The 15986-nt window shown below is 46.2% G+C and overlaps 1 protein-coding gene across 1 annotated transcript in view; it reads left to right on the top strand.

Moving 5' to 3' along the window:
• The window catches only part of larp1 (La ribonucleoprotein 1, translational regulator), a 177152-nt gene extending 165888 nt beyond the window's left edge, over positions 1-11264 (top strand). The window contains exons 19-20 of the mRNA XM_067995931.1: positions 143-270; positions 10598-11264. Coding sequence (XP_067852032.1) covers positions 143-270; positions 10598-10819 — 350 coding nt within the window. The 3' untranslated portion in view covers positions 10820-11264. The remainder of the gene's footprint in view (positions 1-142; positions 271-10597) is intronic.
• Positions 11265-15986: the final 4722 nt, after the last annotated feature.

Genomic DNA, 15986 nt, shown 5'->3' on the forward strand with positions numbered 1-15986 from the left:
ATTAAACAAAATTTTCACAATAGATTTAGCACATTGGGTAGATTTAACACATTTGTAGACTGATTTAACATTTTAGATTTATGTGCCTGAATCGTCATTGTACATCCTGTGTTCTGTGTGTGTTTTGTGTTTAATGTATTAGGGCAGCTGTACGGATTGGAGAAATTCTGGGCCTATCTAAAGTATTCAAAAGCTAAGAATCTGGATATTGAGCCAAAACTTCAGGATTACCTCAGCAAATTTAAACGGCTGGAAGATTTCCGGGTGGATGTAAGTAATGGTCACAATGTCCTGCTCCGAATCCTTAATGAACTATTCTTGTCTGGTCTGTGGACGGTCATTGCTGTGTGGGTGGGAACAAGTTCTGTTTTATACCCTATGATATTCAGTCCCTACACGGCACAGCTCAGCATCAGCAGAAGAGTGTTAGCTGAGAATGGCAGGATCTGCTAATGACACTCAGTAGATTTTCACTCGTATCGTAAAATTGTTCCCTTACAGCAGTGAATTCTTTCCGTTGCACCACTACTTTATCCTGTCAAAACTTTTCATCATTTTGAAAATCTCTATTGGATTCCTCTTAACCTTTTCTGTCCCAATGAAAAAGGCCCTAATTTTTTGATCCCCTCATTCCTGGTACAGTATCACACTAGTGAATCTTCACTGTCCGCTTTCCAAGGCTCTGATGTCTTTTCTATAATGGGGTGCCCAGATTGCACACACTCTTTCAACTGTGGCCTAACCAATGTATAAATTCAGCAGTACTCCTTTGCTTTTATATTAAATGCATGTATATAAAACCCAGATTCCCATTTGCCTTTTCTGCCTGAATTCCAACCTTTTGAGATCTGTGCACACCCCTGACCCCAACCACCCTCTCTCCTCCTTGCTGGAAGGGTTCAGATTAACTTCCTTTCACACTACTTGTCCCAAAATGCTGCGCTTCACGTTTCTCTGCATTGAACTGTATCTGCCACTGATCTGCCCAGCAGCGTTTCTCTGCATTGAACTGTATCTGCCACTGATCTGCCCAGCAGCCTGTTCCTGTCCTCCTGCAAGTTTCCTCACATATTACTGGGCCTCCCAATTCAGTATCGTTAGAGATTTTCAATATTATTCTTGTGCCTATGTCCAAATCGTATATACAAAAGAAAGAGGTCACAGCACAGATCCTTGGGACACCCCACTACCAACCTCAATCCCAAACTAATCCCACTGCCCCACGCTCTCCCCATGGCCCTGTATCAATCCCCAAACTAATCCCACTGCCCCACTCTCTCCCCATAGCCCTGTATCAATCCCCAAACTAATCCCACTGCCCCACTCTCTCCCCATAGCCCTGTATCAATCCCCAAACTAATCTAACTGCCCCGCCCTCTCCCCATTGCCCTGTATCAATCCCAAATTAATCCCACTGCCCCCATTCTCTCCCCATAGTCCTGTATCAATCCCAAACTAATCCCACTGCCCCGCTGTCTCTCCATAGCCCTGTATCAATCCCCAAACTAATCCCACTGCCCCACTCTCTCCCCATAGCCTTGTGTCAATCCCCAAACTAATCCCACTGTCCCGCTTATCCTTGTATCCTCCTGCTTCAGATATTTCAGTTTTCCCTTAAAAGATGCAATAGTCTCTGCCTCAACCACTCCCTGTGGCAAAGCATTCCAGGTTCCAACAACGGATCATGTAGATATTTCTTCTAATCTCTCTCCTCACTCTCTTAATGACACTCGTCACTTGTTATAAATTGGATAGGCAGGTGGTGAAGGTTTGAATACTAGAGCCTGGTCTTCAGTTGCTTCCAAACCTTTATTCACAGATCAACAAAACCCACCCCGAGATCAGCTGTCTTATAAATTGATACAAAAGAGTCCCCAATTGTTCCACACCACCTGAATACAATTAACACTAATTGATATAAATCACATGGATACAATTAACAACTGATTCCCCAACCAGACAAAATCATCTTTTTAATTATAATTCTGCTTATAATTCTCTGGCCTGTAACACTCTCGCCTCTGAGTCAGAAGGTCATGGGTTCAAGCCCGACTCCAGAGACTCGAGCACAAGATCCAGGCCGACACTCCCAGTGCAGTACTGAGGCAGTGCTGCACTATCGGATGAGACGTTAAACTGAGACCCTGTCTGCCCTGTCAGGTGGACATAAAAGATCCCATGGCACTATTTCCAAGAGGAGCAGGGGAGTTCTCTCCAGTCCCCTGTCCAATATTTATCCCTCAACCAACATCACTAATTTTTTTTTTAAAAAACAGATTACCTGGTCATTTATCACATTGCTCTTTGTGGGATCTTGCTGTGTGCAGATTAGCTGCCACGTTTCCAACATTACAACAGTATAGATAGAGAGAAACCGTTCCTTGAGTGTGTCCGGGATAGTTTTCTACGGCAGTCTGTCTTAGAGGCAACAAGGGGGCAAGCCATACTAGATTTAGTAATGAGTAATGAACCAGATTTAGTTAACGGCTTAACTGTGCGTGAACATCTATCCAATAGCGATCATAACATGATCGAGTTCAATGTAGTGTTTGAAAGGGGAAAAAAGTGAATCAGCTGCTAAGATTCTAGACTTGGGTAAGGCCGACTTCAATGGGATGAGACAGAGACTGTCCACAGTAAACTGGGCAAATCTGTTAATGGGTAAAACGACTGATGATCAGTGGGAAATGTTTAAAGAAACATTTAACGTGATACAGCACCGGTTTATACCCCTGAGGGGCAAGAACTCTACTTGCCAAAAAAAAAACAGCCATGGACAACTAAAGAGGTAAGGGACAGTATAAGACATAAGGAAAGGGCATACAAAAAGGCAAAAAATGGCACAGATCCTGGCGAATGGGAAAGATACAAAGATCAACAAAGGATCACAAAACAGATAGTAAGAGCTACAAAAAGAGAGTATGAAAAGAAACTTGCAAGGGATATCAAAACCAATACAAAGAACTTTTATAGTTATATTAGGAAAAAGAGGGTGGTCAGGAGCAGTGTTGGCCCCTTAAAAACTGAAAGTGGGGATATTGTTATTGACAATGGGGAAATGGCAGACATGTTGAACAATTACTTTGCGTCAGTATTTACAGTAGAAAAAGAGGGTAGCATGCCGGAAATCCCAAGAAAACTAATGTTGAATCGGGGACAGGGACTCAATAAAATTAACATAAGTAAAGCAACAGTAATGAAGAAAATAATAGCACTAAAGAGTGACAGATCCCCAGGACCAGATGGTTTCCATCCCAGGGTTTTAAAGGAAGTAGGTGAGCACATTGCGGATGCCCTAACTATAATCTTTCAGAGTTCTCTAGATTCAGGAACTGTCCCTCTGGATTGGAAAATTGCACGTCACTCCGCTTTTTAAGAAAGGAGAGAGAGGGAAACCAGGGAATTATAGACCAGTTAGCCTAACATCTGTTGTGGGGAAAATGCTGGAGTCTATAATTAAGGATAGGGTGACTGAACACCTCGAGAATTTTCAGTTAATCAGAGAGAGCCAGCATGGATTTGTGAAAGGTAGGTCGTGCCTGACAAACCCGATTGAAATTTGTGAAGAGGTGACTAAAATAGTGGACAGGGGAATGTCAATGGATGTTATTTATATGCACTTCCAGAAGGCATTTGATAAGGTCCCACGTAAGAGACTGTTAGCTAAGATAGAAGCCCATGGAATTGAGGGAAAAGTAGGGACTTGGTTAGGAAGTTGGCTGAGCAAAAGGCGACAGAGAGTAGGGATAATGGGTAGGTACTCACATTGGCAGGATGTGACTAGTGGAGCCCCGCAGGGATCTGTCGTGGGGCCTCAATTATTCACAATATTTATTAACGACTTAGATGAAGGCATAGAAAGTCTCATATCTAAGTTTGCCGATGACACAAAGATTGGTGGCATTGTAAGCAGTGTAGATGAAAACATAAAATTACAAAGCGATATTGATAGATTAGGTGAATGGGCAAAACTGTGGCAAATGGAATTCAATGTAGACAAATGTGAGGTCATCCACTTTGGATCAAAAAAGGATAGAACAGGGTACTTTCTAAATGGTAAAAAGTTAAGAACAGTGGATGTCCAAAGGGACTTCGGGGTTCAGGTACATAGATCATTGAAGTGTCTTGTACAACTTCAATAAGACATCCCAACTCCTGTATTCAATGTTCTGACCAATGAAACCAAGCATGCTGAATGCCTTCTTCACCACCCTATCCACCTGTGACTCCACTTTCAAGGAGCTATGAACCTGTACTCCTAGATCTCTTCGTTCTATAACTCTCCCCAACGCCGTACCATTAACGGAGTAGGTCCTGGCCCGATTCGATCGACCAAAATGCATCACCTCACATTTATGGAGTTTAATTTAGATAAATGTGAGGTGATGCATTTTGGTAGATCGAATCGGGCCAAGACCTACTCTGTTAATGGTAGGGCGTTGGGGAGAGTTATAGAACAAAGAGATCTAGGAGTACAGGTTCATAGCGCCTTGAAAGTGAAGTCACAGGTGGATAGGGTGGTGAAGAAGGCATTCAGCATGCTTGGTTTCATTGGTCAGAACATTGAATACAGGAGTTGGGATGTCTTATTGAAGTTGTACAAGACATTAGTAAGGCCACACTTGGAATACTGTGTACAGTTCTGGTCACCCTATTATAGAAAGGATATTATTAAACTAGAAAGAGACTGGGAAGATTGGGTTTGTTTTCCTTGGAGCAGAGGAGGCTGAGGGGGGACATGATTGAGGTGTACAAAATTATGAGGGGCACAGATAGTATGGATACTAAGGAGCTTTTTCCCTTCGTTGAGGGTTCTATAACAAGGGGACATAGATTCAAGGTAAAAGGCGGGAGGTTTAGAGGGGATTTGAGAAAGAACTTTTTCACCCAGAGGGTGGTTGGAGTCTGGAACTCACTGCCTGAGAGGGTTGTGGAGGCAGGAACCCTCACAACATTCAAGAAGCATTTGGATGAACACTTGAAATGCCATAGCATACAAGGCTACGGACCAAATGCTGGAATATGGGATTAGAGTAGACAGGGCTTGATGGCCGGCGCGGACATGATGGGCCGAAGGGCCTCTATCCGTGCTGTATAACTCTATGACTCTATGACTCTATGAAAGAGCGCAGAAAAGATTTACTAGGATGCTACCGGGACTTGATGGTTTGACTTATGGGGAGAGGTTGGATAGACTGAGACTTTTTTCCCTGGAGAGTAGGAGGTTGAGGGGTGATCTTATACAAGTCTATAAAATAATGAGGGGCATAGATAAGGTAGATAGTCAAAATCTTTTCCCAAAGGTAGGGGAGTCTATAACGAGGGGGCATAGATTTAAGGTGCGAGGGGAGAGATACAAAAGGGTCCAGAGGGGCAATTTTTTCACTCAAAGGGTGGTGAGTGTCTGGAACGAGCTGCCAGAGGCAGTTGTAGAGGCGGGTACAATTTTGTCTTTTAAAAAGCATTTGGACAGTTACATGGGTAAGATGGGTATAGAGGGATATGGGCCAAGTGCAGGCAACTGGGACTAGCTTAGTGGTATAAACTGGGCGACATGGACATGTTGGGCCGAAGGGCCTGTTTCCATGTTGTAAACTTCTATGATTCTATGAACAGGTGCAGAAAATAATCAATAAGGCTGATGGAATGCTGGCCTTTATATCTAGAGGACTAGAGTACAAGGGGGCAGAAGTTATGCTGCAGCTATACAAAACCCTGGTTAGACCGCACCTGGAGTACTGTGAGCAGTTCTGGGCATCGCACCTTCGGAAGGACATATTGGCCTTGGAGGGAGTGCAGCGTAGGTTTACTAGAATGATACCCGGACTTCAAGGGTTAAGTTACGAGGAGAGATTACACAAATTGGGGTTGTATTCTCTGGAGTTTTGAAGGTTAAGGGGTGATCTGATCGAAGTTTATAAGATATTAAGGGGAACAGATAGGGTGGATAGAGAGAAACTATTTCCGCTGGTTGGGGATTCTAGGAGTCGGGGGCACAGTCTAAAAATTAGAGCCAGACCTTTCAGGAGTGAGATTAGAAAACATTTCTACACACAAAGGGTGGTAGAAGTTTGGAACTCTCTTCCGCAAACGGCAATTGATACTAGCTCAATTGCTAAATTTAAATCTGAGATAGATAGCTTTTTAGCAATCAGAGGTATTAAGGGATATGGGCCAAAGGCAGGTATATGGAGTTAGATCACAGATCAGCCATGATCTTATCAAATGGCGGAGCAGGCACGAGGGGCTGAATGGCCTACTCTTGTTCCTATATTCCCATTGGCGGAATAGTCAAGAACCAGAGGACATAGATTTAAGGTGATTGGGAAAAGAACCAAAGGTGACATGAGGAAAAACTTTTTTACACAGCGAGTGGTTAGGATCTGCAGTGCCCTGCCTGAGGGGGTGGTGGAGGCAGATTCAATCATGGCCTTCAAAAGAAAACTGGATAAGTACTTGAAAGGAAAAAAAATTGCAGAGCTACGGGGAAAGAGTGGGGGAGTGGAATTAGCTGGATTGCTCTTGCCACCCCCGGAATCAGTCTGGTGAACCTTCGCTGCACTCCCTCTATGCAAGCATATTCTTTCTTAGGTAAGGAGACCAAAACTGCACACAATGCTCCAGGTGTGGTCTCACCAAGGCCTTTTATTACTGCAGTAAGACATCCCTGCTCCTGTCCTCAAATCCTCTTGCAATGAAGACCAACATACGATTTGACTTCCTAACTGCTTGCTGCACCTGCATGTTCGCTTTCACTGACTTGTGTACAAGGACACCCAGGTCCCTTTGTACATCAACATTTCCCAATCTATCACATAGGGAACATTGGAACAGGAGTAGGCCATTCAGCCCCTTGTGCCTGCTCCGCCATTTGATAAGATCATGGCTGATCTGTGATCTAACTCCATATACCTGCCTTTGGCCCATATCCCTTAATACCTTTGGTTGCCAAAAAGCTATCTATCTCACATTTAAATTTAGCAATTGAGCTAATATCAATTGCCGTTTGCGGAAGAGAGTTCCTAACTTCTACCACCCTTTGTGTGTAGAAATGTCTTCTAATTTCACCCCTGAAAGGTCTGGCTCTAATTTTTAGACTGTGCCCCCTACTCCTAGAATCCCCAACCAGCGGAAATAGTTTCTCTCTATCCACCCTATCTGTTCCCCTTAATATCTTATAAACTTTGATAAAATCACCACTTAACCTTCTAAACTCCAGAGAAGACAACCCCAATTTGTGTAATCTCTCCTCGTAACTTAATCCTTGAAGTCCGGGTATCATTCTAGTAAACCTACGCTGCACTCCCTCCAAGGCCAGTATGTCCTTCCGAAGGTGCGGTGCCCAGAACTGCTCACAGTGCTCCAGGTGCGGTCTAACCAGGGTTTTGTATAGCTGCAGCATAACTTCTGCCCCCTTGTACTCTTGTCCTCTAGATATAAAGGCCAGAATTCCATTAGCCTTCTTGATTATTTTCTGCACCTGTTCATGACACTTCAATGATCTATGTACCTGAACCCCTAAGTCCCTTTGGACATCCACTGTTTTTAACTTTTTACCATTTAGAAAGTACCCTGTTCTATCCTTTTTTGATCCAAAGTGGATGACCTCACATTTGTCTACATTGAATTCCATTTGCCACAGTTTTGCCCATTCACCTAATCTATCAATATCGCTTTGTAATTTTATGTTTTCCTCTACACTGCTTACAATGCCACCAATCTTTGTGTCATCGGCAAACTTAGATATGAGACTTTCTATGCCTTCATCTAAGTCGTTAATAAATATTGTGAATAATTGAGGCCCCAATCACCATTTAAATAATACTCTGCCTTTCTGTTTTTCCTTCTGAAGTGGATAACTTCACATTTATCCACATTATACTGCATCTGCCATGTATTTGCCCACTCACTCAACTTGTCAAAATCGCCTTGATGCCTCTTTGCATCCTGCTCACAACTCACGATCCCACCTAGTTTTGAGTCGTCAGCAGACTTGGAAATATTGCATTTGGTTCCCTCATCCAGATCATTGATATATATTGTGAATAGCTGGGGCCCAAGCACTGATCCTTGCGGTACCCCACTAGTCACTGCCTGCCACCCTGAAAAAGACCCATTTATTCCTATTCTCTGTTTCCTGTCTGTTAACCAATTCTCAATCCATGCCAGTATATTTCCCCCAATCCCATGTGCTTTAATTTTGCACACTAACCTCTTGTGTGGGACTTTATCAAAGGCCTTCTGAAAATCCAAATACACCACACCCACTGGTTCCCCCTTATCTATTCTACCAGTTGCAACCTCAAAAAACTCCAGTAGGTTTGTCAAACATGACTTCCCTTTCATAAATCCATGTTGACTTTGTCTAATCTCGTTGATATTTTCTAAGTGTCCTGTTATCACATCCTTTATAATAGACTGTAGCATTTTCCTTACTACTGATGTTAGGCTAACTTGTCTGTAGTTCCCTGTTTTCTCTCTCCCTCCTTTTTTAAATAGTGGGGTTACATTTGCCACCCTCCAATCTGCAGGAACTGTTCCATAATCTTTGGAATTTTGGAAGATGACAACTAATGCATCCACTATTTCCATGGCTACCTCTTTCAGTACTCTGGGATGCAGATTATCAGGCCCTGGGGATTTATCGGCTTTCAGTCCCATTAATTTCTCCAGCACTGCTTTTTTTTTTACTAATTTCCTTTAATTCCTCCTTCTCACTGGTCCCTTAGTTCCCTCGCATTTCTGGGAAGTTATTTGTGTCCTCTTCCGTGAAGACAGAACCAAAGTATTTGTCTATTAATATCCTTAATTTCTTTTGTTAGCCATGGTTGGGCCGCTTTTCCTTTTGTGTTTTTGCGCCAGAAAGGAATGTATAATTGTTGCAATTCATGCCTTCGTTCCTTAAATGTTAGCCATTGCCTATCCACCGTCATGCCTTTTAATGAAGCTTCCCAATCTATCATAGCCAACTCACTCCTCATACCTTCGTAGCTTCCTTTGTTTAGATTTAGGACCCTAGTTTCGGATTGGACTACTTCACTTTCCATCTTAATGAAGATTTCTATCACGTTATGATCACTCTTCCCTAAAGGACTCCGCACAGCAAGATTATTAATTAACCCCTTCTCATTGCACAATACCCAATCTAGGATCGCCTGTTCCCTGTTTGGCTTCTCAACGTACTTGTCTAAAAAACCATCTCGTGCACACTCCAGGAATTCATCCTCCACAGTATTATTGCTAATTTGGTTTGGCCAGTCTATATGTAGATTAAAGTCACCCATGATTACTGTAGTACCCGTGTTACATGCATCTCTAATTTCCTGTTTGATGCCGTCCCCTACATTACCACTACTGTTTGGAGGCCTATAGACAACTCCCACCAGTGTTTTCTGCCCCTTGGTGCTTCTTAACTCCACCCAGACTGATTCTATATCTTGATTTTCTGAGCCAATATCCTATCTCACTATTGCTCTGATTTCATCCTTTACTAACAATGTCACCCCCACCTCCTTTTCCTTTTTGCCTGTCCTTCCTAAATATCGAATACCCTTGGATATTCAGCTCCCAGCCTTGGTCACCCTGCATCCATGTCTCCATAATCGCTGTTATGTCATATCCGTTTACATCTATTTGTGCTGTTAATTCATCTACCTTATTACGAATGCTTTGTGCATTCAGATACAGTGCCTTTAGATTTGTCTTTTTAACATTTTTAGACATCTTAATATTTTTTTGTACTATGGCCCTATTTGTCTTATTACCATTTTTTCTTACCCGGACCCTATTTGTTGCCTTTTTTTTGTACACTCTGTCCCTTCTGGTATCCACACAATCTGGTATCCTTACCCCAATCACTTTCCTGCACTGCTTCTTTGTCTTTTTTCTTTAATATTCTAGATTTCCCTCCACTGGGACCCCCTCCCCCACCCCCCCCCTTTAATTTAGTTTAAAGCCCTATCTACCTCCCTAGTTATTCGATTCGCTAGAACTCTGGTCCCAGCATGGTTCAGGTGGAGTCCATCCCAATGGAACAGCTCTCTCTTTCCCCAGCACTGGTGCCAGTGCCCCACGAATCCTTTCACTTGTTAAATGCTGCTATGGAGCACATTAGTTTAATGCTTCACATGCCTTGTAATGGTAACATGTCTGATGCCTGAGCCTGAGCTACTATCAGTCTCACCGACAACGGGGAGTCGGGCTGCTGATTCGATCTTGGTGCTGACAGCGATGTAAGAGCAGAGGGTGGTGGGAAGTTTGTATTTGATAACCCTCCCTAAAGGTCTTCAGTGGCAGATTCCTTCCTTTTGAGGAAGTAGTTACAGAAATCAATAGTTAATATTTGGGAGATATCTTTGTAAAGGAAGTACGTTAGTGTTTTGGAGTAGAATTACTGTCACTGAAATGCACAAGTGGTCCGTGGGAGCTGCTGTTGATAAATATCCAAATGAATCAGTCTTGTTACTCCTGGTTTCTCGAGATCCTAAAATGGTTCAACGTAGAATGGGAAAAGTGTTGAGAATATGCCTTGTGGTTCTGACCAGTGGGGAATTGCGACTTACCACTTTATACAATGAAGTAACCATTTGCGTTGCAGCCTCCAATTTGTGATGAAGTTGGCCACAAGCGTCATTCTTCAGGAGCTGAAGAGAAACGGCGTCAGCCATCGCTGTCTTCCAGTAAAACTTCCAGCGCCACCAGTGAGGCCGAGACCAGGTCACATCCCCCCTTGAAAAGTACGACAAAAGAAGCCAAACCCACTCTGAGCCAGAAAGCTGCTTCAGTGGAGCCCCTGGAAGCGGAAACAGCAAACAAATAGAGCTGGGACTCTGCCCCTCAACCCTGGATCTTTCATTAGAATTTTGGTATTGTCACCTCAATGACCTACAGAAAAACTGGGCCAGATATCAGACACTCTTCAACCCTCACCAGTGGACAATCGCATCCGTTGCCTGAAGATTTGTATTCAAAATCGGTTTCTCGCCCTTCACCCATATGAATGAATGTTGCATGAGAACAATTGGCTGAAATATAATTCACCTGCTCCATTTGGGGTCGACAGTACAGCTTCGCTCAGATATCCAGAAAACACAAAAAAAACAAAAAAACAAAAACTGTCCCTTGAGGAGAACGGGATTAAAAAGATGCCTTATTACTGCCTGCTCCTGTTTGTGGGCTACACATAGTTAAATTCTGCTCGCTCGGCTAATGACTCTCCTATTGGCCTGCTAATCTTGATAAAATTATCAGTTCCTTATCCTGGATTTTGAATTGTCAAGGTTTTGTTTTTACCCATTAAAAATTACCGCAGGCGGGAACAAACAGGGAAGGTGATTTAAAACACAAATCCTATTGAGTGGCAGGTACTTTTCTGTCAGGCCTTATTACGCTTGGTCATTGGTAAAGGACTTCAACAGTCTGGTAGCCAGAGGTAAAGACGTTCGAAAGTAGCCCAGGCAGCGGCTCACTGACCCACGTCAAACTCTCGATCAGGGCCACTGCTACAGTGCCTTTGGCCACAAACATTTTGTTGCTACTGTCCAGTTGTCTCTTTCCCTCCTCCCGTACTCAAACCAGCAACACCTCCTCGAAAACTACAGTCCGATTTCATCTTAGTTGATAACCTGAGATAAGCAGAGCTGCCTGCACGGAGTAACAATGGGTAACATTGCTGCAATTTATATCGGGCAACATCCTTCTCGAAATGTTGTGTGTTACGTAGGGATGTCGCTGTGTGATTTATTTTCAATGTACTGGTACAGTGGTGATCTTAAGTCCCATTATTCTAGCTGTTGCCCTGAAAACGTGGCCATCACTAGGAGCACAAGGCTTGGTGTTTTCTTCATTTTGTTGATCATTTTCACATTTACTGTGGTCTGTGGTTAGCAGCACCCAGGACAAATGGAGCCCTGCTATTTTTGCAGATTTACTGCATCAGAGTTATATTGGAATGTGCTATTGTGATATTCGTAATATCAGATTATTATGTTGTGATTGGTGTGCATGTTTTTCATGGATGTGGCGAGTGTTGCATTAATGGGCCCTGGTAGAGCTGGCAATGGGGGCAGTCTGGTAGAGCTGGCAACGGGGGCAGTCTGGTAGAGCTGGCAACGGGGGCAGTCTGGCAACGGGGGCAGTCTGGCAACGGGGGCAGTCTGGCAACGGGGGCAGTCTGGTGGAGCTGGCAACGGGGGCAGTCTGGTAGCCTTGCTTTTCTAATCACAGCTCAGACCCTGGGCCGTCTTTTCCTCAAGTGGAACTGTTGGAAAAACTCAGCGAGTTGGGTCGGTGCTTTACAGGAACTTTTGGTTAGGAAAATGAACTCTCTCCTCTGTATCTCTTTTGAGTGCACATGGCGCTCTCGCTCTCGTCCGCACCCCCCCTCCCTCGTCCGCACCCCCCCCCCCTCGTCCGCACCCCCCCTCCCTCGTCCGCCCCCCCCCCCCTCGTCCGCACCCCCCCCCCCTCGTCCGCACCCCCCCCCCCTCGTCCGCACCCCCCCCCCCTCGTCCGCACCCCCCCTCCCTCGTCCGCACCCCCCCTCCCTCGTCCGCGCCCCCCCCCTCGTCCGCGCCCCCCCCCCCCTCGTCCGCGCCCCCCCCTCCCTCGTCCGCGCCCCCCCCTCGTCCGCGCCCCCCCCTCCCTCGTCCGCGCCCCCCCCTCCCTCGTCCGCGCCCCCCCCTCCCTCGTCCGCGCCCCCCCCTCGTCCGCGCCCCCCCCTCCCTCGTCCGCGCCCCCCCCTCCCTCGTCCGCGCCCCCCCCTCCCTCGTCCGCGCCCCCCCCTCCCTCGTCCGCCCCCCCCTCCCTCGTCCGCGCCCCCCCCTCCCTCGTCCGCGCCCCCCTCCCTCGTCCGCGCCCCCCTCCCTCGTCCGCGCCCCCCCCCCCTGTCCGCCCCCCCCTCCCTTGTCCGCCCCCCCCTCCCTCGTCCGCCCCCCCCTCCCTCGTCCGCGCCCCCCCCCCCTCGTCCGCGCCCCCCCCCCCCTCGTCCGCCCCCCCCTCCCTCGTCCGCCCCCCCCCCCTCGTCCGCCCCCCCCTCCCTCGTCCGCACCCCCCCCTCCCTCGTCCGCCCCCCCCCCTCCCTCGTCCGCCCCCCCCCTCCCTCGTCCGCCCCCCCCCTCCCTCGTCCGCGCCCCCCCCGTCCGCGCGCACCCTCGTCCCCCCGCCCCCCTGGTTCTCTTTTCTTTTGTTCTCTCTTGTTCTTTCTCATTCTTGTTCTTTTTCTCTGTCTCTCACACTCATTCAGCAGGCCATGGAGAGGCAGTTTTGGCAGTCGGAGCCACCCTGTCCTCCCAGTTGAAGGAGTTGGTATTTGGTGAAGTGCCCTGGGCTGTTTAGGAGTGGAGGGTATGTGCAATGTAGACGGTGTTTGGGGGAGGGCTCCCTTATCCCCGTGCAAACCCCCTGGGTTCATTGCTGGACAGTCCCATCGACCATTCTAAAATCAGGTTGATTTTGTTGCTGATTGAGTGGTGAGTTCAGCGTCTGCCTCCCTCCCTCCTCTGTGCTGTCGAACTAGCCCCTGAAACCGAAACTCCGATCAGTGTTGTTGGATGTTTTATCTTCGGGTTAACATTTACCATCGATGCTAACTCTTTCTGAAGATGAGTTGTTTAACCAGCAGCTTGTAGGATAAGAAATGTTGGCCAAATAAGATCAGTTTTAAGGTGTGTATATTAATGTATGTGTACTGAGTAATAGTCCTGCTTTTCAGGGTCATCACTCTGTTCACGAAAATGTGACCCCTTTAACATGACCTTGATTAAACTCTCCGTAATTGCCTGACTGGGAAGACTTCAGAGTCCCTGCCTGACGCACTGTGTTTGAACGTGTCACCTGTCACCAGATTTGTGATCTTTGACCACATATTGTTTACAGCACTCCATTTCAGGGAGTCCCACAGACTGCATCAATCCTTTGTGTGATTAACTTTCTCCCCCCTCCCCGGTAACTCCTCGAGTCCAGGATTGTGATCACATGCAGTCAGTTGTTTGACCAATTTAACCAGAATGTTCACACAAATCAAGACTGACGTATTTGTAACTAAAAGGCTGCATTGTTGGCAATAATTCAGGGCTGAGGCTTCCTGAATTCTCAGCCTGTTCAGTTCGGAGAATGTGAAGCTGCTTTTATTTAAATGAGAAATACTTTAAAATGCCTCCACTAGACAGGAACCTAGATCTTCAACACGTTTTATTTCAGGTAATTGGGACTATTTGGTAAGCTACTCTTTGCTGTTTTGGTTATGCTAAAATCACTCTGCTACGTTTAGAAGGCCAGTGGCTGGTTCATGGGGCAATCTGTATATAACTCGAGGCCATGAGCGTACAGCTGAATGTAATTTTTTTCCTAGGTAAGAAATATTTGAGAATCTAGCCATATTTGCCAAAGAAATATTCTGGGTTTCACAGATACTCGATATAAGTCAGTTACACATTTTTTAAAAAGATGGTGTGGATTTATTCTGCGTTTCTCAGCCTCATGGGTGAAAGGCACGGTTCACATCAACAGTTCATGGCAAGGACGTGAGTTTTTTTCCTTCCTCCTCCCCCTTTTCTTCCTTTTGAACCACTCGCCTCTGTGTACCCTCTGTTGTGTACCTGAACACCTCTTTCTCCCCCGTGTACCCTCTGTTGTGTACCTGAACACCTCTTTCTCCCCCGTGTACCCTCCATTGTGTACCTGAACACCTCTTTCTCCCCCGTGTACCCTCCATTGTGTACCTGAACACCTCTTTCTCCCCCGTGTACCCTCCATTGTGTACCTGAACACCTCTTTCTCCCCCGTGTACCCTCCATTGTGTACCTGAACACCTCTTTCTCCCCCGTGTACCCTCCATTGTGTATCTGAACACCTCTTTCTCCCCCGTGTACCCTCCATTGTGTATCTGAACACCTCTTTCTCCCCCGTGTACCCTCCATTGTGTACCTGAACACCTCATTCTCCCCCGTGTATCCTCCATTGTATACCTGAACACCCCATTCTCCCCCGTGTACCCTCCCCCGTGAACACCTGCTGACAGACTAAGTATCAGTGCTTAAATAAGAACACAAGAAATAGGAGCCAGGAGTGGGCCATTCGGCCCCTCGAGCCTGCTCTGCCATTCAATAAGATCATGGTTGATCTTCAATCTCAATTCCACTTTCCTGCCTGATCCCCATATCCCTTAAATCTTAGTGAGATGTGCAAACTTAATATTCCTGCTTCACACACCTGTCACTGTATGAAGTGCCACAGTTGATAGCTGTCCAGCTACAAGCCGGGAATTAGAACAGGCTCCACCTCCACTTTACCTAAACTGTGATATCTCCACAAGCCACAGTGCTCATTGTAAAGGTGATCAGCTCTGGGGCAGAGGACCTGATGCCTGACACCCTCCCACCCTGCCTTGCTCCACTTGTTTTAGCCAGACTGAGATCCCAACTACCAGATATTAATGAAGGGCTCACTCCCTGTGAGTGAGACTGTTAGTCATCAGCGAGGCTGTAGCAAGGATCCTGGGCCAGTCACTAAAAACAGACTGAAATGGGCAGGAGAACGAGGAGGGAAAATACTAACGGTTCACAGAACAGCGCTCCATTCTGAGTGCTGCAAACTTAACTTCCCAGTTTTTTGTTGAAGTACATTAGTTGTATGTGTAGCCTTTGTTCACCGGATGTAGGTTAGACCTTTTATACACCTAGTGATGCATCCAGTCTCTCTGTTCTGGGGTATGAAGCTTTAACACTCAGTGTAAACCCTCCCCGGGGCCCAGTCTCTCCTCGATCAGGTTTAACACTCAGTGTAAACCCTCCCCGGGGCCCAGTCTCTCCTCGATCAGGTTTAACACTCAGTGTAAACCCTCCCCGGGGCCCAGTCTCTCCTCGATCAGGTTTAACACTCAGTGTAAGCCCTCCCCGGGGCCCAGTCTCTCCTCGATCAGGTTTATTTTGTTTTGAAAGTTCTCCCTTCAGATTATTAAGTTTCAGTCTGTCTGATGACTGGGACGC

This window comes from Heptranchias perlo, chromosome 14, assembly GCF_035084215.1.
Source record: "Heptranchias perlo isolate sHepPer1 chromosome 14, sHepPer1.hap1, whole genome shotgun sequence".
In the NCBI taxonomy this organism is placed as follows: Eukaryota; Metazoa; Chordata; class Chondrichthyes; order Hexanchiformes; family Hexanchidae; genus Heptranchias; species Heptranchias perlo.